At 39.1% G+C, this 25,067-nt stretch overlaps 1 protein-coding gene and 1 long non-coding RNA gene across 2 annotated transcripts in view; one reads left to right on the forward strand and one right to left on the reverse strand.

The window, feature by feature from the left end:
* Positions 1-14,608, reverse strand: part of SCOC (short coiled-coil protein) — a 45,021-nt gene extending 30,413 nt beyond the window's left edge. The window contains exon 1 of the mRNA XM_040473496.1: positions 14,487-14,608. Within this exon, the coding sequence (XP_040329430.1) occupies positions 14,487-14,556 (70 nt within the window). The 5' untranslated portion in view covers positions 14,557-14,608. The remainder of the gene's footprint in view (positions 1-14,486) is intronic.
* Positions 1-25,067, forward strand: part of LOC121029467 (uncharacterized) — a 132,949-nt gene that overhangs the window by 20,072 nt on the left and 87,810 nt on the right. The window lies entirely within an intron of this gene.

Consider the following 25,067-nt stretch of genomic DNA (forward strand, 5'->3'; position numbering starts at 1 on the left):
CTGAAACAGAAAGAGAGCAGGGGAGACTCACTGTTCTCCCGAACCATTCATTGGGCTGCCACTGAGTCCTTTCCATGTCCAATGTCAAGGATTGAAAATGAATGCTAATGTCTATCTGTGCAAGCAAAACATGTCTTTCTGGGACAGTTTTTATAATAACTCTGGTTCTGTGATTGATGCACATATTATTTCCAGAAGGGCCACTTATAACTTTTGGATCATTTAAAATTTTTATTCCTAGGGTTGAGGAGTTCAAGGAAGCTGGTTCATCCAGTTTGTCCTATTCTTTTAGAGTTGTCCTCCCTTTCTATATCTTCAGATTCTCTTTGAAAGCTTAAAGAGAATCTTCAAAGTGTTGCTTGAGGGAACTATAAGGGTCTAAGGAACTGGGATCTGACCCTCAAATTCTGAATGAGTCAGACTGGCAGGAGACATGGGAGAAGAAGTGTGTCCAAAGCTGATCTAACCCAACTGGAGCCTTTGTGAAAGGAAGGTCCTGATGTTGGAAAATAGCTGCCTCACCCCCTTCTCAACAGTAAAAGGGCCAGGGAAAAATCAGCATTTCATTAGGTCATGAGCTCAGGTAAATAAAATTCACTCCTGAGGTTTTTTTTGTTTTGTTTTTGTTTTTTATATCATCTATGGATTTTTCATTAGAAAAAATTAGCACAATTATGAAGGATTTTGTATATTTTCACATAAAAGATTCTTGCTCCCATTTTTTTTTTTGTTAATCTAATGAAGAAGAAACACATTTCTGATACAAGACAACTGATGGATGGTTTTGTCTTTTAAAGGAAGAGTCAAAATATTGATACTTATCCTTTGATGAGAAAATGAGAGAACACTCTAGATTACTGAAAACATGCAGATACTGTCCTAACACTCTATTTCCTAAGCTTGTTTATTAAAACTAGTTTTTGCATTATGCTAGATAATTTATTTCAGTTAAGTGGATTTCCTCCGATTGAAGATTTTTCACAGACAGAGCCCTTACAATTTCTAGCAATACATTAGTGACCCTAGAGCCATGCAACTCTCAAAAGCTACTGAGAAGCAGAGTTAATCTCCTTTTTCTCATTGAATCTCTTATGCTAAGTCTCTAAGGCATTTTGCTGGGCCAGCGGAGGTATTCCTAATGCCACTGTCCATATTATCTTCAGCCTACAGGAACAGATATTCCACTCAACCAATGTCATTATCTATACTTATATGGATCCCACATGTCAATTAAGATTTGCTGAAACTTTCTGCCATTGCTGGTGCAGTGAGTACATTTGTTCAGTTCTTCTACAAAACCATTTCTATCATGCTAGAGATGATCTTTTTTTTTGACATCCCTAAGGATGTCTGAATAATCTTTTTTTTTAACTTTTTAAATGTTTATTTATTTTTGAGAGAGACAGAGCACAAGCAGGGGAGGAGCAGAGAGAGGGGAGGGGGAGACACTGAATCCAAAGCAGACTCCAGGCTCTGAGCTGTCAGCATAGAGCCCAACTCAGGGCTCGAACCCATGAACCATGAGATCATGACCTGAGCTGAAGTCAGATGCTTACGCGTCTGAGCCACCCAGGAGCCCCCCTGAATAATCTTTTAAATTAATATTCATGGCCAAATTTATGGTAGAGGGTAAATAGAGATGACTAGGGAAAGCTTCACTGTTCCTGACCAGCACACATGCAGATGCTTGCCTCATCTTTGTGTACTTATTTAATGATGCCTCCACTCTGGGACTCTCATCTGTACACTATCCTCCCAAAAGGTCCAGAGTGACTGGCAAAGCCATTACCAGCAGTGCAGCAAACCCTCGGGAGCGTCGGAGCGTCGTGCTAGCTGCAAACACTGGCTCCATTCACCATCAGAAAAGAAAGGCCGGCTCCCTTTTCATGGACAAAACTCCTGCCATGGCTCAGTGTGTTTCCCAGCTGGATAGCCACAAGTCTATTTCCTTCCTTAGCTGTATTATAATGGAGGGTGAGATGAAAAGCAATACAAGCCCTTGATACCTTTTACTTGGAGTGCTAACTAATGCAGGGCCTCGTGTCTGATCTTCTGCTTGGCTGAGGGGATGGCAGATGGCCTTCTGAAAGCTTTTCAAACCCAGGCTGCTTTCAGCAGGGCATGAGGAGGGTATTGTTGCATTTTCCATATAGTGGTAGGAAGCAGCACTGAATAAAAGCGCACAACAATTGTGCCACTTCTCTGGGAAGCTTATTACAACCTTACAATGAGGGCTAATTGGCTGATGCCAAAAGCAGACGCAGAAGCAGCTTTGAATATTATTCAGGAGAGGTTTTGGAGAGCAGAGTCAGGAAGGAGGCTGAGGCATAAAGGAGAACAGCGATGGGAACAACAGCGGCAGGGAAGACGTGAGGGCCAGGATGAAGAGGAAACAGAGGAGCTGTATTATTTTTATCAGAAAAGACTCATGCTCTTGTTTAGAGTTTGTTCACATCCACCTCCTCCTTCTTCCATAAGCCTCCTTATCAGGAGGATGTCAACAGGCAGTCCTGGCTTACAGAGTCCACAGGACGCTGCCGTTACTATGACGACTGATGTGGCCAAATCTTGGAGCCTTTAAAGAAACTTTTGTGTGAGCTCCTTGAAATGGGCAGAGGATGAACTAAAATGTACTGAACACTTTCTGTATGCCAGGCTAGTTCAAGAACTTTCCTTTATTGTCTCGTTTAATCTTCAAAACAATTCTGAGACATATTTTTATGATCACTTTGAACTGAGGAAACTGAGGCTCAGGGATGTTAAATAATTTGCTCTAATGGATTCACATCCAGGCATTTCTGGCCCCAGAGTTTAAGCCCTTCCTGCTACACTACCCTGAGCCAATTTTTCAAATAGCCAGGCCCTGCCTACTACCGGGAACATGATAATACAGCCTCAATAAATGTTTTCTGAAAGCAGCATTAAACTGATTCACAAATGAAGATACAAAACAAATGTTAACAAGTATAATTTTCATAGGAGATGATTTTCAGCTAGGGACTGGCCTGCCTAACTGGCCCTCACCCCAATATACACACAAACTCAGTCAGAATTCTTTAGCAAAAATATACTGGCTGTTTTGTGCTGGACACTGTGCTAGGTTCTAGAAGTACAGACATTTAAAAACCCAGGCTGTGTCCTCTAGCAGCTCACAGTCTATTGGGTAGGACATATACATCAATACAATATGCTGTGAAAAAAACATAGGTAAAGGTAAGCTTGGGGTTCTCAGGAAGGAGAAAAGAAACCTAACTCAGCCTCAGAAGGTCAAAGAAGGCTTCCAGAAGGAGAAGATACCTCATTAGGTTCTTCTTTTTTTTTCATGTTTATTTATTTAGTTTTGAAAGAGGGAGAGAGAGAAACAGAGCAGGAGTGGGGAAAGGGGTAAAGAGAGAGGGAGACAGAGAATCCGAAACAGCTCCAGGCTCTGAGCTGTCAGCACAGAGCCTGATGTGGGACTCGAATTCACAAACCGTGAGATCACGGCTAGAGCTGAAGTCAGAAGCTTACCTGATTGAACCACCCAGGCGCTCCGCTCAGTGGATTCTTAAAGGATGAGTAGGAATTAGCTAGGCAAGAGAAGGGTGAGTGGTATTATTCCAGGCAAAGAGAACAGCATGGACAAAGTCCAGAGGTATGACATAGTACATGCATGGAAAATGGTTTCTTACTGCGCCCAAACCATGTTTGTGGGAAATGACGCTGAAGAGAACTCTAGCACCAAGCAGAGGGAACCTTTAAATACCATGCTAGGAGTCCTGGACTTCATCCAGCAGGAAATGCAACACATTGATTATTCTCTGCAGGGAGAAGGTATGGTATGGTCAGTGTGGAGGATTGATTTGAAGGGATAGGAATTGAAATAGGAAGAACAGTTGGGAGGTTGATGCTGTGGTTTATGTGGGAGATAATGAGGGCCTTGTTCAGGGAAGTGGTGGTAGGGATAGAGAGGCCAGATATATTTGAGAAACAGTTTCAAGGTCAAGTGAACAGGAATCAGTGACTGTTTGGATTGTGAGAGATGAGAATGAAATAATGACATACGAATTTCTAGCTTAAGGAACAGGGTGGATGATGGGACCATTCATTAAGATTGTGAATCAGGAGTGGGAACAGATTGAGGGGTGAGGGTGGGGGGAGATAAGTTCCTTTAACACCTGGGACATTATCTAGTTGCCTAGGAAGCAGATGGATTATGAATCAGAAACTCAGAAGAGAGATAAAGACAAATGATAAAGAATAAAGATTCAAGACCAGAAGTGTGAAAATAGTTTTTTTCTGCAATCCCATCCATCCTGCAGAAATGGTTTGTTGGGACCTCTGTGATATCGTTTCTACAATTAGAATTAGGTGAAAACCATGGGAAAATCAGGAAGTTGCACATACAAAAAATCTTCATCTCTGGTGTCCCTTGAAAATTCTGCTTATTTGCATTTCTGTTTCTTCATGGTAAAGGTCAGCTAGAAGTGGAAAACAGCTCTGCATTCTGGTCAGGGCACGTGCTCTCCAGGGAGCCAGAGTCCTCACCTGACTGGACTCCTGGCCCTTAGGCTCAGCATTGGTTACCATTTTATCAGCACAGTTTGCTCTGTTGCCTTTCATACAGTAGAGTTCAGATAAAAGTAAACTTTTATTCTTCCTTTACCTCAATCAAAAGTAGTAAATGAAATTGAGTCCAAGAGGACTATGTGTTTCAAGGAAAATGGTGATAAGAAATGAAGAATGTGCCTATTATTTGATATGCAAACAAAGCATGTCCTTCTTGAAAGAATTAAACTTAAGACACTATTGGAAATAAATTTTATTAAGAACAATATCTGCTGTATTTAAAAGATGCATGGGGTGCCGGGCTCAGTCTGTAGAGCTTGTGATTTGATCTCAGGGTCGTGAGTTTGAGCTCCATGTTGGGTGTAGAAATTACTTAAAAATCATATCTTTTCATAAATAAATAAAAGAGCTAATCAAGAAGTTAAAGAGGAAATTAAAAAGTACATGGAAGCCAAAGAAAATAATAACACCACAGCCCAAAACCTCTGGGACGCAGCAAAGGTGGTCATAAGAGGAAAGTATATAGCAATCCAGACCTTCCTCAAGAAGGAAGAAAGGTCTCAGATACACAACCTACCTAACCTTACACCTTAAAGAGTTAGAAAAAGAAAAGCAAATAAAACCCCAAACCAGCAGAAGACAGGAAGTAATAAAGATTAGAGCAGAAATCAATGCTATCAAAACTAAAAAAACGGTAGAACAGATCCATGAAACCAGAAGCTGGTTCTTTGAAAGAATTAACAAAATTGATAAACCCCTAGATAGTTTTATCAAAAAGAAAAAGGAAAGGACCCAAATAAATAAAATCAGGAATGAAAAAGGAGAGATCACAACCAACATAGCAGAAATACAAACAATAATAAGAGAATATTACTAGTGATTATATGCCAATAAAGTCAGCAATCTGAAAGAAATAGACAAATTCCTAGAAATGTATAAACTACCAAAACTGAAAGAGGAAGAAATAGAAAATTTGAACAGACCCATAACCAGTAAAGAAATTGAATTAGTAATCAAAAATCTCCCCAAAATCAAAAGTCCAGGGCCAGATGGCTTTACAGGAGAATTCTATCAAACATTTAAAGAAGAGTTAACACCTATTCTCTTGAAGCTGTTCCAAAAAATAGAAATGGAAGGAAAACTTCCAAACTCTTTCTATGAAGCCAGCATTACCTTGATTCCAAAACCAGACAAAGACCCCACTAAAAACGGAAACTGTAGACCAATTTCCCTGATGAACATGGATGCAAAAATCCTCAACAAGATATTAGCCAACCAGATCCAACAATACATTAAAAACTTATTCACCACGACCAAGTGGGATTTATACCTGGGATGCAGGACTGGTTCAATATCCACAAAACAATCAATGGGATACGTCACATTAATAAAAGAAAGGACAAGAACCACATGATCCTCTCAATAGATGCAGAGAAAGCATTTGACAAAATACAGCATCCTTTCTTGATAAAAACCCTCAAGAAAGTAGGGATAGAAGAATCATACCTCAAGATCATAAAAGCCATATATGAAAGACTCAACGCTAATATCATCCTCAGTGGGGAAAAGCTGAGAGTTTTTCCCCTAAGGTCAGGAACAAGACAGGGATGTCCACTCTCGCCACTGTTATTCAACATAGTTTTGAAAGTCTTAGCCTCAGCAATCAAACAACACAAAGAAATAAAAGGCATCCAAATAGGCCAGGAGCAGGTCGAACACTTGCTCTTCTCAGAAGACATGATAATCTGTATGGAAAACCCAAAAGATTCCACCAAAAACTGCTAGAACTGATCCATGAATTCAACAAAGTCACGGGATATATGCATTCCTATACACCAATAATGAAGCAACAGAAAAAGAAATAAAGGAATCTATCCCATGTACAATTGCACCAAAAGCCATAAAATACCCAGGAATAAATCTAACCAAAGAGGTGAAAAATCTATACACTGAAAACTATAGAAAGCTTATAAAAGAAATTGAAGAAGACACACAAAAAAATGGAAAAATATTCCATGTCTTGGATGGGAAGAACAAATATTTTTAAAATGTCAATACTACCCAAAGCAATCTACATATTCAATGCAATACCTATCAAAATAACACCAGCATTATTCACATAGCTAGAACAAACAATCCTAAAATTTATATGGAACCAGAAAAGACCCTGAATAGCCAAAGCAATCTTGAAAAAGAAAACCAAAGCTGGAAGCATCACAATCCCAGACTTGAAGCTATATTACAAAGCTGTCATCATCAAGACAGTATGGTACTGGCAAAAAACCAAAAAACCAAAAAAACAAAAAAAAAAACCACACAAAAAACAGACACTCAGATCAATGGAACAGAATAGAGAACCCAGAAATGGACCCACAAACATATAGCTAACTAATCTTTGACAAAGCAGGAAAGAATATCCAATGGAATAAAGACAGTCTCTTCAGCAAGTGGTGCTGGGAAAACTGGGCAGTGACATGCAGAAAAATGACCCTGGACCACTTTCTTACACCATACACAAAAATAAACTCAAAATGTATGAAAGACCTAAACGTAAGACAGAAAGCCATCAAAATCCTAGAGGAGAAAGCAGGCAAAAACCTCTTTGACCTTGGCCGCAGCAACTTCTTACTCAACATGTCTCTGGAGGTAAGGGAAACAAAAGCAAAAATGAATTATTGGGACCTCATCAAAATTAAAAGATCCTACACAGCAAAGGAAACAATCAGCAAAACTAAAAGGCAACCGACGGAATGGGAGAAGATATTTGCAAATGACATATCAGATAAAGGCTAAGTATTCAAAGTCGATAACAAACTTATCAAACTCAACACCCAAAAACAAATAATCCAGAGAAGAAATGGGCAAAACACATGTATAGACACTTTTCCAAAGAAGACATCCAGATGGCCAACTGACACATGAAAAAATGCTTAACATCACTTATCATCCGGGAAACACAAATCAAAACCACAGTGAGATACCACCTCACACCTGTCAGAATGACTAACATTAACAACTCAGGCAACAACAGATGTTGGCGAGGATGCGGAGAAAGAGGATCTCTTTTGCACTGCTGGTGGGAATGCAAACTGGTGCAGCCACTCTGGAAGACAGTATGGAGGTTCCTCAAAAGATTAAACATAGAACTACCCTGTGACCCAGTAATCACACTACTAGGTATTTATCCAAGGGATACAGGTGTACTGTCTTGAAAGGGCACATGCACCCTAGTGTTTATAGCAGCACTATCAACAATAGCCAAAGTATGGAAAGAGCCCAGATGTCCATCAATGGATGAATGGATAAAGAAGATGCGAGATATATATATATATATATATATATATATATACACACACACACACACACACACACACACACATACATACATACAATGGAGTATTACTTGGCAATCAAAAAGAATGAAATCTTGGCGTATTACTTGGCAATCAAAAAGAATGAAATCTTGGAGTATTACTTGGAAATCAAAAAGAATGAAATCTTGCCATTTGCAACTACATGGATGGGACTAGAGGGTATTATGAGTGAAATTAGTCAGTCAGAGAAAAACAAATATCATATGACTTCACTCATATGAGGACTTTAAGATACAAAACAGATGCATATAAGGGAAGGGAAGCAAAAAGAATATAAAAACAAGGAGGGGGACAAAACATAAGAGACTCTTAAATATGGAGAACAAACGGAGGGTTACTGGAGGGTTTGTGGGAGGGGGTATAGGCTAAATGGGTAAGGGGCATTAAGGAAGCTACTCCTGAAATCATTATTGCACTATATGCTAACTAACTTGGATGTAAATTAAAATAAATAAATAAATAAAGAGAAGGGGGAAAAAATAAAAATAAATAAATAAATAAATAAATAAATAAATAAATAAATAAATGATGCATGATGACTTTCCATTTGTTTGTATCTTCTTTAATTTCTTTCATCAGTGTTTTATGGGTGTCAGTAGTTAAAACTACCCAAAGCAATCTACAGATTCAATGCAATCCCTATCAAAATCCCAATGGCATTTTTTACAAAAACAGAAAAAATAATTCTAAAATTCATCTTAAAACACTAAAGTCCCCAAATCGCCAAAACAATCTGGGGAAAATAAATGAACAAAGCTAGAGGCGTCATACTTCCTGATTTCAGTATAATAAAAATACATTGCAAAACTGTAATAATTAAAACATAGGATACTGGTATACAGAGAGACATATAAACCAGTGGAGCAGAATACAGAGTCCAAAATAAAGCCATGCACATACAGGCCCCTGATCTTTGACAAGAGTGCCAAGAATATACAATGGAGAAAGGATAGTCTCTTCAATAACTGTGTTGGGAAAACTCAATTCTCACATGCAAAAGAATAAAATTAGACCCTTACCTTACACCGTACACAAAAATCAACTCAAAATGGATTAAAAACTTAAATGTAAGACCAGAAGCTATAAAACCTCTAGAAGAAGATAGAGGGGAAAGCTTCATGGTATCAGTCATGGCAGTCATTTTGTGGATATCGCACCAAAAGCACAGAGAACAAAAACAAAAATAGACAAATGAGACTACAACAAACTAAAAAGCTTCTACACAGTAAACAACCAATAGAGTAAAAGGCAACCTATAGAACAGGAGAAAATATTTACAAATTATGTATCTGATAAAGAATTAACTTCCAAAATATATAAGGAGCTCCCACAACTCAATAACAAAATGCACTAATAACCCAATTAAAATTGGGCAAGGGACTTGAATAGACATTTCATCAAAGAAGACATATAAATGGCTAACAGGTATGTGAAAAGATGCTCAATGTCACTTAATTATCAGGAAAATGCAAATCAAAACCATAATGATATATCACCTAACATTGTTAGGACAGCTATCATTAAAAAAAAAAAAAAAAAAAGACAGGTGTTGGTGAGGATATGAAGAAACTGGAACACTTTCACACTATTGGTGGGAATGTAAATTTGTACAGCTGCCATGGAAAACAGTATGAAGTTTCCTCAAAAAGTTAGCAATAAAGGTGCCTGCCTGCCTCAGTCAGTAGAGTACACAACTCTTGATCTTGTGGTCATGAATTCAAGCCCCATGTTGGGCATAGATATTACTCAAAAAAAAGTTGAAAACAAAAATACTCTATGATCCAAGAATCCCACTTCTGGATATTTATCTGAAAGAACTGAAATAAGGATCTTGAAGGGATATTAGCACTCTCATGTTCATTGCTGCATTATTCACAATAGTTAAGATGTGAAAACAACTTAAATGTGCATCAACAGATGAATGGATAAACAAAAATGTGTATATAAACACAAAGGAATATTATTCAGCCTTAAAAAAAAAAAGGAAAGAAATCCTACAATATGCCATGGTATGAATGAACCTTGTGGACATTATACCATGTGCAAGAAGCCAGTCACATGAGGACAAATACTGTATGATTCTATTTATATGAGGTATCTAAGATAGACTGGTAGAAGCAAAGAATAGAATGGGAGCTCTGCAGGGGGGCTCTGGGTAGAAGGGACAGGGGGCTGTTGCTAATCAACAGGTATGTTAAAGTGAGTAAGTTCTAAATATCTGGTGCACAATGTTGTTCCTATAGTTAACAACACTGTACTGTGCACTTAAAAATCTGTTAAGAGGGTATATTTCATATTAAGTGTTCTTACCACATTAAAATAAAAAAACTAAAAAAATATGCATAGTGAAAAACCTAATAAACTGAAAAAGAATTTAAATTTCAATAGCATTTTTGGAAATTGAATGAAATAAATGACGAAATACCATGAATCATTGCCTGGCCCTAAAGGTGTTGAATTTGCAACCTTTATTGTAGTGTCACTGGTATATAGTCAAGATGTGAGAATGGAGCTCAGAGGTGTGGTTGAGATCATCCAGAGAGTGTGTCTAGAGAGAGAAGAAAAGTAGGCCAAGGGCAGAATCTTGGGGAAACACTTGAGGAAAAGGACCCTGAGAACGATGAGAGAGAGGTTGAAGGGTGAGAAGCATCACACTGAGAAGTGTGAGAGCATCAATTCCAGGGGAGCAAAAACATGGGAAGGAAGGAAGGAAGGAAGGAAGGAAGGAAGGAAGGAAGGAAGGAAGGAAGGAAGGAAGGGAAGAAGAAGGGAGGAAGGAAGGGAGGGAGAGATCAACACTTTCAAATGTCTTTGTTCTGCTGTTGTATGTGTCCAACCCAGAAGGGAGGCCAGTCCAGCTACAGCATAACTTAGACCAGAGATTCCCAAACTACCTTGGTTCACAATGCCCTTGAGTCTAAGGAATTTTTTCACAGTGCTCCAAAGTCAAGAGAAATACCAAAAAGTTCCAGGTATTAAGTATTTAGGTACAAGCATCTTAAGTAGCTTATGTCCTTAAAACTTAGTAATCATTTGAAAAAAAAAAAAAAAAGACACCAAATTGAGGGAAATCTTAATTTCTTTTTTATTTCATTCTTAAATAAACAATCACTTACTTATGGAATGTGTGCACCTGTTGGGCATTGTACACTTTCTCTAACCTTCTCAAACTGACACCCTACATTGATTTTTAACTGACCTACATTGATTTTTACGCAGAACTTGCTTTTTATCTCAGAAACCATAGTAAATCCAGCATGGAAAGAGATGTAGCTCTATCTCATGTGAAATTGTGAACAATCTCTAGCTAGCTGTTCTCACAATGTCTGATAGAGTTTGATGTGCCCCATAGAGCCCCTATAGGTTTGCTGCAGTGCCCTGAGGCACCTTGGCACACAGTTTGGGAACTATGGGGTTAGACTATATGAGCTGATCTATAATCCTATAATGTATAAGTTTGTTTCTATAGAGACAGTTGGTCTGAAATCCATACCAATAACCTACAAATGAATTTATGGAGTATGACTAATTTCTGCTTTGAATAACTGCTGTCACTGCTAGTTTTCATAGCTTTTTACCAACTAGCTTAGGAAGTAGGATTACCTAAATAAATCCAAAGTTTAATGCCTTCAGTCCTCTCCCCAAGGAGTTAGCAAATATATTCTCCTTTCTCTTGCCTTCCTTCGGTTAGAAAAGAAACAGTGTTGGGGCGCCTGGGCGGCTCAGTTGGCTAAGCGTCTCACGTCGGTTCAGGTCATGATCTCGCACTTCATGAGTTCAAGCCCCGTGTTGGGCTCTTGTGCTGACAGCTTGGAGGCTGGAGCCTGCTTCACATTCTGTGTCTCCCTCTCTCTCTGCTCCTTCCCAATTCACGCTCTGTCACTCTCTCAGAAATAAATAAATACTAAAAAAAAAATTAAGAAAAGAAACAATGTAGAGGGGTTGAGGTGGTGAAAAGAGACAGTGACTGGATCTAAAGCAGCCACACTGGGAATCAGCATAGAGTACAAGGGGCCTGACTGTGTGTTCAAAGTCCTTGTATGAGAACCTCCATTATCTAGCAGCTTCAGATACCACATGTGGCTAGCCAGTGTGTACCTCGGGCAAGTCACCTAACCTTTCTGGACTTCCTCTGTATTTATATGTGTATTTGTACTTGTGTATATATATTATATGCAATCTATATTACATTGAGTAATACACAATTTTATAATATATATTAAAAGAAAAGTGAGAAATTGGACTAAACTTTCTTTTGGGGGGGTGCAAGTGAGTTAGAGGAGAGAGGAAGAGAGAGAGAGAGAATCTCACAAGGGACAGAGAGAGAGAAACTTTTTGTTAAAGATTTATTTTTGACAGAGAGAGAGAAAGAGAGAGTGTGTGTGAGCGGGAGAGGGGCAGAGAATCTGCTGAGGGGCCTGTGCCGACAGCAGCAAACCCAATGCCAGGCATTAACTCACATACTGTGAGATCATGAGCTGAGCTAAAGTCGGGTGCTCAACGACTTAGCCAGTCAGGTGTCCCTGGACTAAACTTTGTATGATATAAGCAATGCCCTTTTAATGCTCTACTTTTGCACAGACTCCACGATTTGAATGATGTCTACTAAACAAGATGCATTTATTTCGTAATAATTTGTTTTCCTATTTTTAATCAAAGACCTAGAACCTCATTTAGCGAGCCAGTGCTACCACATCAAATTGATAAAATTATGTAAAAAAAAAAAAAAAAAAAACCCAAAACCATGGTGTTTCAGTTCATTTTTGTCGCAAATATATGAACAATTTCCATTTGCCATCTTGAAATAGTGAAACAGCACACATTAGCACCAGTCCCTCAGCCCACTGTTATCATGCTGGACCATCCCATCCCTTAAGGCCCTTTGTGTGCAAGGATTCTGCACCTCCTCTAACCAAGGAGGAGGAGGTCAGGAGTGGGAGCAAGGAGACGCTGGCGCCCCCACTCGGCTGCCACCACTCTCAGGACCAACCCAGGAGTACCGCTTACCCAGTCCCAGTTTATTCAAGGTTCACGCCCACGGGCTCAGATGCGGTTAACAAAAGCAACTCCGAAGGAGTCGTTCTCAAAACCATTGCCAACAGCAGACAGGACATCTGAAGTCAACCCCCCTGCCTCCGCCCTCTTCTGCTTCTGTCTGCACTCCAGTGTGGGGGCGGCCGAAGATGAGACCTGGAGGGCAGGGCCGAGGCGGTGCCAAGGGCTGGATGAGAGAGAGCGGTTTCATAAAGTCTCATTTCCCAGCCACAGCCATGGTTGCCCTTTCAGGCCCAGCCCACGCTACAATCTAGAAAAGAATCCTGGGTTGGGGGTGAATTTAGAGCAAGCAAGAGTTCTGTATGAACTGTACCCGCCCACAGCATATACAGCTCCCCACGCATAAGCACCTCACTCACAGTGCCTTCTAGAAGCCAAGAAACAGGTTTCCCTTGGTCTTTGTTTCCTTGGCTGCCTTCTATACCTCTGTCATTTGCTAAACACCCTGGTGTGAGCATGTTAAGGCCAGCGGTGTCCCATTTCTTCAACAGACCCTGTACCTTGTACCTTTCCTCTCCTCATAAAGGCTGAAAATGCTCCTCTTTGATTTCCAAAGCCCCCAGCATGTTTACGCAGTGCCAGGAGGGGAAGCTTAGCTCTGGCTGGCTTGCTGGCGGTTTGTGCTAATTGTCTGGCTGCACTTTAAAAAGAGGCTTTTTGAATCTGAGCATTTAGGGAGAAAGTGGAGAAGCGTGGCTGTATGAAAGAGCAATTGATGTTAAATATTCATGGTCTGCTCTCTGTTAATCAAAATCAGTAACCCCCATTGCTTCACTGCCCTCTTGCTGGCTTCTTACTATGATTGTGCTAAAGGAACTTGGATACAAACAATGCCAACAACACACACACACACACACACACACACACACACACCACAAGACGTGGGTGCTTATGGGTTTGAAGTGTTTCCAGTTGACATTGTGCAACTCAGCATTGTCTGTTTTCTCTGGAATGTTGAATGAGCCATAGTTATCCCTTCCGTCAGCATTTTAGAACCACTACCCTCCCCTTTTTCCTTCTCTCATGTTGAATTCACCAAACTTTGTCCTTGCTTAAAAACAAGGCATTTTCCAAAATAATTCTTAAAGTGAATTGCAGTATATTCTAGTTCAATTTTCAGAGATGATAAAATTGTCTTACAAAATAGGGAAGAAACTGACTATAATTGAACAAAATATGGTAATAATATCATAAGTTGTTCTATGAACAACATTGAGGTTATATTTCCTGGGCTTTTAGGAAATAAACATTTTTTATTTTTATTTGTTGATTTATTTTAAAAGAAAATGTAATACAACCACAGAAACTTTCTAAATAATCACTTAATTTAAAAGGAAAAGAAAAATAGCTCTTACACAAAAGTTTTTTATTTTATTTTGTAACTATATTTTCCAAGTTTTCTATAATGAGCATGTTTCACCATTAAAATAAAAGTAAGTTATATTTTTTAAACACTGAACAGTTGCTGAATTTTATATTTCAGAATTCATCAAGTGCTTTCTTCCTTACCTATATCATCTGTAAGGGAAATGTTGGTGAATGTGCCATCCTCCTCTTCCTCTTTGCTGGACCCCTCCATCCTGCTCACTGCTCAGGCCTGTTAGTGAGATAAATGAGGGCAGGGAAAAACGGCTGTTCTCCCATGTGATCACCCTTGTTAAATCATTAATAAATGAGTGTCCAAGCAGGTACTATCTGATCCTTGCACTAGCCACCTTCTTCCTGCTTTCCACCTGAGAGGTTCTTACCTGGGTGTTGTGTTCCTAACCGGAAATAGTTAGAGACCCAAGTTAAAGAGCTATAACCCTTTACCTGAAGCTGTTGAGCTGGCATTACTGCTGTACCCTGGCTAAATGCCAAACCTTGCCTTTAGTCCATTGACAGTTTGCTTGAGCTGCATTGTCTACGAACGTTGTCCAAAAAGCACTGGAATGAAATTGGGAGAAGAAATTGAATTTTATGTGATTGGCATATTTTTGGGACACCTACAATAAACTTGTCAAGGATTTTGGTTAGTGACCTAGCAGCATGACTTGGTCACAGAGCCTCAATTTCCTGTCCTACATGATGATAAATCTTTTGTTAAGGATTAAAAGTGGATGCCATGCACTTGGTAAATGTCAACCACAATAATGACCACAAATGATCAGACATATGTGAGGAAGTAGTATTTGCTACATAGTGAGCTCATCAGTGCCCTCTCATATTACTATGTCTATACCTCACCCTAGGAAAGTTTATTAAAATGACAGATCTCCCTTCTCTATTTCTGGAGGAGCCCAAGGGAGAGCATGATGGCCTTGCCAGCCCTTAAGCCAAGGGCCCTTTGTTAGAGGAGGAAGCATTCTTTTTTTTTTTTTTCCTCTTAATGTTTATTTATTTTTGAGAGAGAGACAGAGCATGAGCAGGGGAGGGACAGAGAGAGGGAGACATAGAATCTGAAGCAGGCTTCAGGCTCTGAGCTGTCAGCACAGGGCCTGACATGGGGTTCGAACCCATGAACTGTGAGATCATGACCTGAGCTGAAGTCAGATGCTTAACCAACTGAGCCACCCCAGTGCCCCTGAGGAGGAAGCATGTTTTTACAACTATTTTTCTTGGTCACCTATATTGTCAGATACATAGACAAGCCCAAAACTATTTTAGAGTTTCTCATTATCACTTTCAGAGGAAAAAAAAATCAACCAAATTTAATGAAGAATTTTAAGCAGATATCAAAATTGAGTTGCTACATAATATGTTCTGCCTTAAGTGCTTTGATACATAGGATTTTTTTTTATCCACCTGAGTTCATTGTTGCTATATCAAGCAAAATGGATATAAACTGCTAGAAATCCTGAATGTTAAAAATTAAATTCACTAGAATAGAATTCCTCCCCAATTTTCTAATTACAGTCTACAAATATTGAGTGCCTATTTTGTACACGCTGGGGACTTTGGAGGGTTCAAAGTAACAGATGGTTATTGCTGTCAATAAGCTTATAAAACAGCTCAAAGGCAAGAGTTCTGGAGGTTTAGAGAAAGGGAAGAGTGTGTCTGGTTGGCAGATCTTAGAAAGGCTTAGAGAAAGTGACATTTGAGATGCATGATCAATGACAACTGGGGTCTAGTAGGCAAAAATGCTTTCTCAGTGAAGGAGCATGTACAAAGGCCCAGAGATGGGAAAGCAGTAGGCACATAGAGGGACCCAGAGTGGAAGACATTCATAGCTAAGAAGTAGGAGATAAGGTAGAATATAGGTTAAGGTCATATCTAAGAGTGTTTTGAATGTCAGACTGTGTTAGTCCAAGTCCTTTAAGAATTGGACTCTTAGATGAGATTAAAAAGGTGAGAAAAAATAGGGAGGGAGCAAAGAAAAGACCAGGAGATCCATCAGACTGTGATGCAAGACCAACCCAGTGAGGACAAAGCAGGAGGGAAGGTCTAGTTTATCTTTGACTCTAAGGAAGTTTCAACAGGGTTGTCAAAGAGTACTCTGGCCAAAGCTGACCATAAGAGCAGTCCTGTGCCTCCCAGGAATGGCCTCCTTTGGCATTCCTGCAACTCTTGGCTACTGGGTGGGAGCAGCTGGTGGGAAGTGAGGCCTCTGTGCAAACGTGGTGATGGATTTCAGAGCACAGCAGCTGGGGCCTTAGTCAGTTACACTCCCTGTACTTGAAGGTCTACAAGGCACACGTTCATGACCACCATATGAGCTGCTTTTTCTAGCAACTCTGTATATAATCATGGACCAGTACTTTAGGAAGCATAGAAATACCTCTCTTGCCTGATCCTTCCTCTGTCAGTCCTAGAAATAATAGCACACACTTAAGTAATACCCTGTGCTAGGCAACAACCATGAGGTAGATGCTAATACGATTCCCATTTAAAAGATGAGGGAGCTGAGGCATGGGAAGATATTAAATAAAAGACAAGCAGTGAAATGTGTGGTAAAGCTGGGAATGGAAACCCTGTGGGTGTAGGGTCTGTGCTCTTAACCACTGTGTTAACTACTCCTGATAAAATTATTGGATAAGGGAGGGGATGAAAGAGAAGTAATCAATGTGGCAAAAGAATTTAGAAACCAAAGGGTATGTTTGGTTTAATTGTGTATGGGGGTTTTATTTTTATTACTCATGGCCAGTGGTACTTTTTGCCAGAATTAGCCTAAGTGCACGATTCTTTGCCTTTCCGATTATCTTAAAAAAGGACATTTATGATGAAGTATCAATCCTAATGGATGGGGGAATGAAAAGAGAGAAAACTCAAGTCAGTCAGCATTACTACTGTCTCCATAGTCTTTGGGCAAAAGTTATAATGGAGATGTTCACTTTTACCTGGAGTAGAGAATTATCCGTGGATTGAAATAATCCATGGTGAATATTTTCCCCTTTTTTTCTCCTAATAGTTTTATTGTTTTAGCTTCCATATTTAAGTCACTGATTCATTTTGAGTTAATTTTTGCATGTGGAGTAGGGTAGGGGTGCAGCTTCATTTCTTTGCATTTGGATATTTAGCTGTTCTAACACCATTTGTTGAAGAGAATATTTTTTCCCTCATTAAATGGTCTTGGCATCCTTGTCAAAAATCAATTGGTCTAGGGGCGCCTGGGTGGCGCAGTCGGTTAAGCGTCCGACTTCAGCCAGGTCACGATCTCGCGGTCCGTGAGTTCGAGCCCTGCGTCGGGCTCTGGGCTGATGGCTCAGAGCCTGGAGCCTGTTTCCGATTCTGTGTCTCCCTCTCTCTCTGCCCCTCCCCCGTTCATGCTCTGTCTCTCTCTGTCCCAAAAATAAATAAACGTTGAAAAAAAAAATTTAAAAAAAAATCAATTGGTCTAGATGTTGGGGTTTAGTTTTGGAATCTCAGTTCTATTACATGGACTATATGTCTGTCCTTATGTCAGCACCACACTGCTTTGATTACTATAGTTTTGTGGCAAGCTTTGAAATCAGGAAGTATGAGTACTCCAACTTTGTTTTTCCTTTTAAATAATACTTTGATTATTTGGGGTCCTTTGAAGTTCCATATGAATTTGAGGATTGACATGAATTTGGCAATGGACTCCTAAATTTTTAATTAATTTTTTAACATTTAAAAAATTTATTATTTTTTGAGAGATAGAGTGTGAGCAGGGGAGGAGCAGAGAGAGGGGGAGACACAGAACCTGAAGCAGGCTCCAAGCTCTGAGCTGTCAGCACAGAGCTCGATGTGGGGCTCGAACTCGTGAACCATGAGATCATGCCTTAACCCAAAGTCAGACACTTAATCAACTGAGCCACCCAGTTGCCCCAATGGACTCCTAAATTTGACACCAAAAACATGAGCAACAAAAGAAAAAATAACTTGGACTTCATGAAAATGTCGAAAGTGTGTACATCAAAGGACATTATCAAGAATGTGAAAAGGCTATCTACAGATGGGATAAAATACTTGCAAATCACATATTTGATAAAACTTTAATTTCCAGAATATATAAATAACTCTTACAGTTCAACAACAAAAATACAACCCAATTTAAAAAATGGCCAAAGAACATGAACAGATATTTCTCCAAAGAAGATATGTAAGTGGCAAATAAATACATGAAAAGATGTTAAATATTATGGTCATTATGAAAATGCAAATCAAAACCACAATGAGATACAGTCTCATACCTACTAGGATGGCATTAATAAAAAAAATAACAAAAGTGGAACATAATGGCAAGGACATGGAGAAATAATCCCATCCATGGCTGATGGGAATGTACAATGATGCAGCCATTGCAGAAAATATTTTGGTAGTTCCTCAAAAAATTAAACATAGAGTTATCATATGAAACTCAGAAATTCCACTCCTAGAGTATATATCCAAAAGTAATGAAAGCATATGTTCACATAGAAACTTGTAGATGAATGTTTGTAGCAGCATTCATTATTCACAGAAGCAAAAGGTGGAAGCAATCCAAATGCCCATCAGTGGATGAATGATAAACATATTGTGATATACAAATATGATGAGATATTGTAAATCAATAAGCAATACCAAAGTGCTGATGTAGGCTACAACTTAAATGAATTTTGAAAACATGTTAAGTGAAAGAAACTAGACACAAAGAGTCACATATATTGTATGATCACTTTTATATGATATATCCAGAATGGGAAAGTCCATAGAGGCAGAAAACAGGGGATGGGGGGAAGGAGAGAATGTGGAGAGATTATTTAATGAGTATGGGGTATTTTTCTGGGATAATGAAAAGTTTGAAACTAGAGACGGGTGGTGATTGAACCACATTGGGAATATACTAAATGCTACTGAATTGTATACTTTATAACGGTTAATTGCTTATTATGTGAATTTCACCTCAACTTAAAAAATAAAGATTAAGAAAGATTAGGAAAAAAAATTATGCAGGGTTTGCCTGTCCCTCCATAATGTGAATGAAAGAATTGAGTTAAGTACCCTAAATCATAACATACTTTATTTACAGTTTCAAATTCAATGTAAGAGTAGTCTACAATTTGTCATAGAATTAATAGGGCTAGAATAGACCTTGTGTCATATCTACCACATCTCACAGAATTAATACGGTGAGAAAGGTTAAGATAAGGACACCAATCTTTATTATAATACAGTCCACCATAAAAGAGGATTCAAAAGCACAAGCACTAAAGTGAATAAGGATACATAACAAATCATCGTCTCAACTTTTAAGTGGGGACTGTGAGGTGTGTGTGTGTGTGTGTGTGTGTGTGTGTGTGTGTGTGTGTACGCACATTAGTGGGTACTGGTGCTGGCTGGGGATAGCAGAGCTGAAGAAAGTGTAAAATGAAGAGAATTCATAAACTAATCAGGATTCTCACTGCCTTTGTCATGATCTCAAAATATCAATATCAAGAGTGAAACACATTGGAAGCTAGTATTTACTATTGGCTTTCACAGAGCTTTTTAAAAGCAATAACCCAGGAAACATCTCTAAGGGCTCTGAGTACCAATTATGCCATCTGAAGTGCATGTAATCAGTAGATTCCTGGAGAGAAACTGGCATCTTTAAAGAAGGTGCTAAGCATTCCTCTGCTGTATAAAAGGTTCTCTTTCTTTAGGAGTAATTTCAGATGAGACTATTTGGATATTTTTGACAAATTAGTGCAAATTGGATTAATTCAACCTATTAGCTACAAAGGGGGATATGATGGCAGAACTTTACTTTCATTATATAGAGCTGACAATAGCTAGTGTTTATTGAGTGATTATACTCAGTGATAGTCTGTTTTACCAGTAACCATCTCACTATTCCTCACAACAACCCTATAAGGAAGCAGAATCACATGGACAAGATAGTTTGCCCAAGACCCACAGCCAGGAAGTAGCAGAGCCAGGATTCATACCCAGGCAGTCCAGGTCCAAAGCCCACACTCCAACCACTCTGTTATGTGGCCTCTATTTTACATAAGCCTTTAAACATCTGATTCATTCTATCTGATTCATATTGTATTTTTATCTCTACATGTTCATTTCAAAGATAAAGATCAAATACTAAAATATGTAAGAAAGGAAATATTAGGAAATTTTAGATTTGTGTTCTTCTTTAGGTTACTATAAACCAGGTTAGCTTTGAGTGTGGGTGTTTGTTTTTTTTAAGTAGGTTCCACACCTAGCATGGGGCCCATTATGGGGCTTGAAATCATGACCCTGGGATCAAGACCTGAGCTGAGATCGAGTCAGATGCTTACTCGACTAAGCCACCTAGGTGCCCCATTTTTTTAAAGTATAGTGTGGGGATTTTTTTAAGTAAAAAATTTTCATTAATTATACCCTGTTATAAATGAATTTATGTTTTGTTTATCACAAGTATATTTAAACTATATGTCATTTAGGTCATATACTCAACTTCATTAAATATACTTTAATATGCTAACAACTCACATCGAGGAGTTTTTACATAAACAATTAGCTTTGGTAATTGAGTGATAAATAGAAACAATTTGTGACTTCACTGATGGATATTCCCTCATAAGACATCAGCCTGTATTCTTCAGCATCTGCAATAACATATCATGACATTCATAATACATTCATTTAGGTGAGCATATAACATGTATGCAAATCCTGTTTAGTAATAGAATTTGATAGCAATTGGTAAAAAGAAATAAACATGTAATATATGTAATGCTTTGTGATTCAACACAAGGCCAAAAAGGGTTAAGTAATGTTAGTGAGTAGCTCTTGTTTTGCCCAATTACCTTTAGAGAGTCATGGAGCATAAAGATGGAACATTTCACTCCACCAGCAAACATTATGTGGCTTCATTGGCTTCAAGGGTAAATACTGTGTCTCTTTAAATGCCTTTCAAGATGCCCAATCCTGCTTGGGCAACACAGGAAAATTTAAGGCAAATTTTAACACATTTTATTTCATATATTGTATATAACTTTTAGTATATAAAATGTCTGGATTTATTCTACATTCATTCAAAAAATATTTATTGAACATCTGCTATGTGCTAGCCATTTTCCTAGGCACTGGGAAATAGAACAATGAATGAAACAAAATACTTTCTATCATAGAGCTTACATTCTTGATAGGGAGAAAGACAATGATCAAACACACACACACATACATATACATACACATATACAAATATATATACTACATGTATATGCAAATACACAAATACACATCCATACAATGGAGAGAAGTGTTAGAATGTGCTAGGAAAGAAAATAATGCAGGGTAAGGGAGATAGAGAGTGATGGGAAGGTGGTGTTATTTAATATAATGTGTCAGGGAAGACCTATCTGTTATGATGACATTTGAGCAGACACTAATGGAGTTGAGGGAGCAAGGATAAGGACTCTGAAGGAAGAGCAATCCTGACAGACAGACAGAGCAGCAAGTACAAAGATCTAGAGGTGGGAGCAGGTTTGACATGTTCAAAGAAGGTGCACAAAGGACAGTGAGGCTTGAGCAATATCCAGAAATACAGCAGGGGGCTGTCCATGTAGAACCTTGGGATCACTGACCCAAGGTTCATTGGCCATGTAGAGTCTCCAAGTTTCTTGAGTTTCACTCTGTGAGGTGGGACACATTATGCAGAGGAGAGACGTGATCTCACTTAAGTTCACTTAGAATCACTCTGACTGTAGTAAAGAATGTTGGCTCTGGTTGGAGAGTGGAGAGGGGAGGAAAGGCAGAATCAGGGAAGTGAATTAGAAGACTATTCCAATAATCCAGTCCAAGAGGTGGTGCTGATTTAGACTTCAGCAGTAGCTGTGGAGGTTGTAATGAAATAGTCCAACTCGGCAAATTTCAAACTTGAAACCAATAGCATTTGCTGATGTGGGGAGTGAGAGAAAGGCATGAGCCAAGGATCACTCCAAGGTTTTTGGCATAAGCAACCAAAAAAGAAGATACCATTTTGGGGAGAAAGGGAGAAAGACTGTGAGAGGAACACATGGGGGGCGGGGAATTTAAGCGTTTTCTTTGGGGCAGTCAATTTGAGATGCCTTTAAACATCTAAATAGAGATGTTGAGTAGGAATATGTGTCTGGAGTTCACGGTAAAGGCTGGGGGAGAATTACACTTGCGAATTTTTCATGATAGATGGTATATAAAGCCATAGGTGATCTGAGATCTCTCAGGCAATGGTGTAGACAGAGCAGAGGAGAGAATGGTTCATGCATGTCAACCCTTAGAAATCAGGAATATGAGAAGAATCAGTGCCAGGGCTGAGAAAGAGCAGTGAGCATGTAAGAAGGAGAATCCAAAAAGCTGTGTCCTGGAAGCCAAATGAAGAAAGTGTTTTGTTTTGTTTTTTTAATTTTTTTTACATTTATTTATTTTTGAGAGACAGAGACAGAGCACGAGTGGGAGAGGGGCAAAGAGATAAGGAGACACAGAATCCAAAGCAGGCTCCAGGCTCTGAGCAAGCTGTCAGCATAGAGCCCGATGCAGGACTCAAACCCACAAACTGTGAGATCATGACCTGAGCCAAAGTCAGATGCTCAACTGACTGAGCCACCCAGGTGCCCCTGAAGAAACTGTTTTCTAAGAACAGAGTGATCAACAGAGTTAAGAGGTGTTGTCAGGTCAAATAAGGTAAGGACTGAGAAATGATCATATGTTAGATGTTCAAGTGAATGCCTGGTTTCAGTTTCCTCCTACAAAAATTTTCAACCAATGAGAAAAAGTCGTGGCTACAAAAATAAGGAGATGAGGAATGATCAAGAAATGGAAATTATAAAGAAAAAGGCAATTTGGAAAATACGAGCAAGATCTTCCCAGCAGGGTGGATTGAAGGCAGAGAAGAACAGGATGGAAATGTTCATTTCTGTGCTTCAGTAGCGGATCCAGAACTTCTCTACAGGAAGAACTCAAGGTCAGCATTCTGATTGAAAGGAGGCAGGTGCCCAGTTGCCTTAGAACTGCATTTTACATGATATTAAGAAAATATTATAGTCCTTATCAATGAATGGTCCTTATCAAAGCATCCCCTGGGGGACCACTGCCCAGATTTTGGGACTGCAAATATGCTTGTGTACTTGTTTCAGTACAGAGCTGTTTGGTAGGGTATGTGGGGCCTGAAATCCATCCCATGCTCTGTTGGTAGAACCAGGCCCTAGACCTCACAGGCATGCCTTTTTCTAATTTGCATATATGCTAATGGTAACCCTACATCAAGGCAATGGAAACTGCTTTTTCATCTCCAACAGGCACAACTGCATTTAGAAATTAAATTCCTGTATTAAGAAGAAAAATTGCTAAAACTCACTTCTTCACCTGAAAATCCTTCATAAATTGTAAAGTGTTTTTCAAAGATGAGCTATCTTGATACTCACATCCTTATTCTTAGTAGGCATTTATTAGTGTTAATGTCTCCAAAGTCAGTTGCCTCTTATTATTAAATGTCTACTTTTGAGGAGAAAAATAAAACCATCAATGAAATATGACTTCAGTAAAATTTCACATGCCTTCCTAGGAACTAAGAAATTGAGACTTGCAGGTGTTGGAACTCTGCAGTCCTTGTCTGAAACACTTGATTGGTGGTTTTGCTAAGGTCAGTATATTATTTTTCTGGCTGTGTTGGCTCCCTCTGGTGGATAGATTACATGAACATTAATTTTGGGTGCTCTTTAACAAAAAGCCTCAGTGTTTTGAAGCCTAGAGGGCTTGCCCATTCAGAGTGAGTAACAGGAGATTTCCCATTTTTATATGCTGTGTATACACAGGATGCCTTTGAGATCAGTAGGTCGGGAAGTACCAAGGAAAGGATATTCAGGGTAGCAGTGGTGATCTATAGACATGTGTCAGGTGGAATTGCAATTGATGGGCAAAGGCCTTTTTAAAATTTTGTTTTAACGTATTATATATATGTAACACACATAAACATATATCTGTATGTGTACATATATATAAGGTGCAAATTGTAAGATTATAGATATATAATACATATCCAACACCCAGACCAAAATATTTCCAACATCTTAGGATATGGCTTTTTAAAAATTGATTCACTTATTAGCATTCAGGTCTATTTTACAGCAGAGAAAACAAACTGTAGGTGTGGAATCACTGTCAATAGGCCACCCGAAGGCACTGCGGGGAATCATTTGTTAAATGCATTGAGATGAAAATATGTTGGGGACAGAGGCTGACCCTGAAGTGTCACACAGGTATTACTATCTTCCACTCCAAAGCGAAAGTTACTCATTTTGTCTCTTTGCTTGGTCGCAATCTCCTTGTTTCCAATTCTATTCCCCCTCTTCAGTTCAGATACCTGGATGGAGTATTGTGTGACCAAAGCTGTTGATACAGAGAGGAAGATATTGTGGTCCCTGCCCTCCAAGACCTCATGGAACCATTGAGTTTAAAGCAAAAAGAGGAAATGGGTGATTCCAACCCAATGTGTTAAGTATGACAATGATAATAGCTACATTTATAGAGTATGTCCTGGCGTCGAGCTTTTCTCTCAGGACATTACCTACATCTCCTCATCTGAACCTCGTCACTCTTACATTACTTTACTGATGAGGTGATGAAAGCACAGAGAGGCTGGTGTTTTTCCCAAGGACAATATAGCTGGTAAGTGTGGCTGCCAGGACTTGGTTCCATCATCCACACGTGTATCCA

The sequence above is a fragment of the Herpailurus yagouaroundi genome, unplaced genomic scaffold (assembly GCF_014898765.1).
Source record: "Herpailurus yagouaroundi ecotype Mexico unplaced genomic scaffold, PumYag 28, whole genome shotgun sequence".
Classification (NCBI taxonomy): Eukaryota; Metazoa; Chordata; class Mammalia; order Carnivora; family Felidae; genus Herpailurus; species Herpailurus yagouaroundi.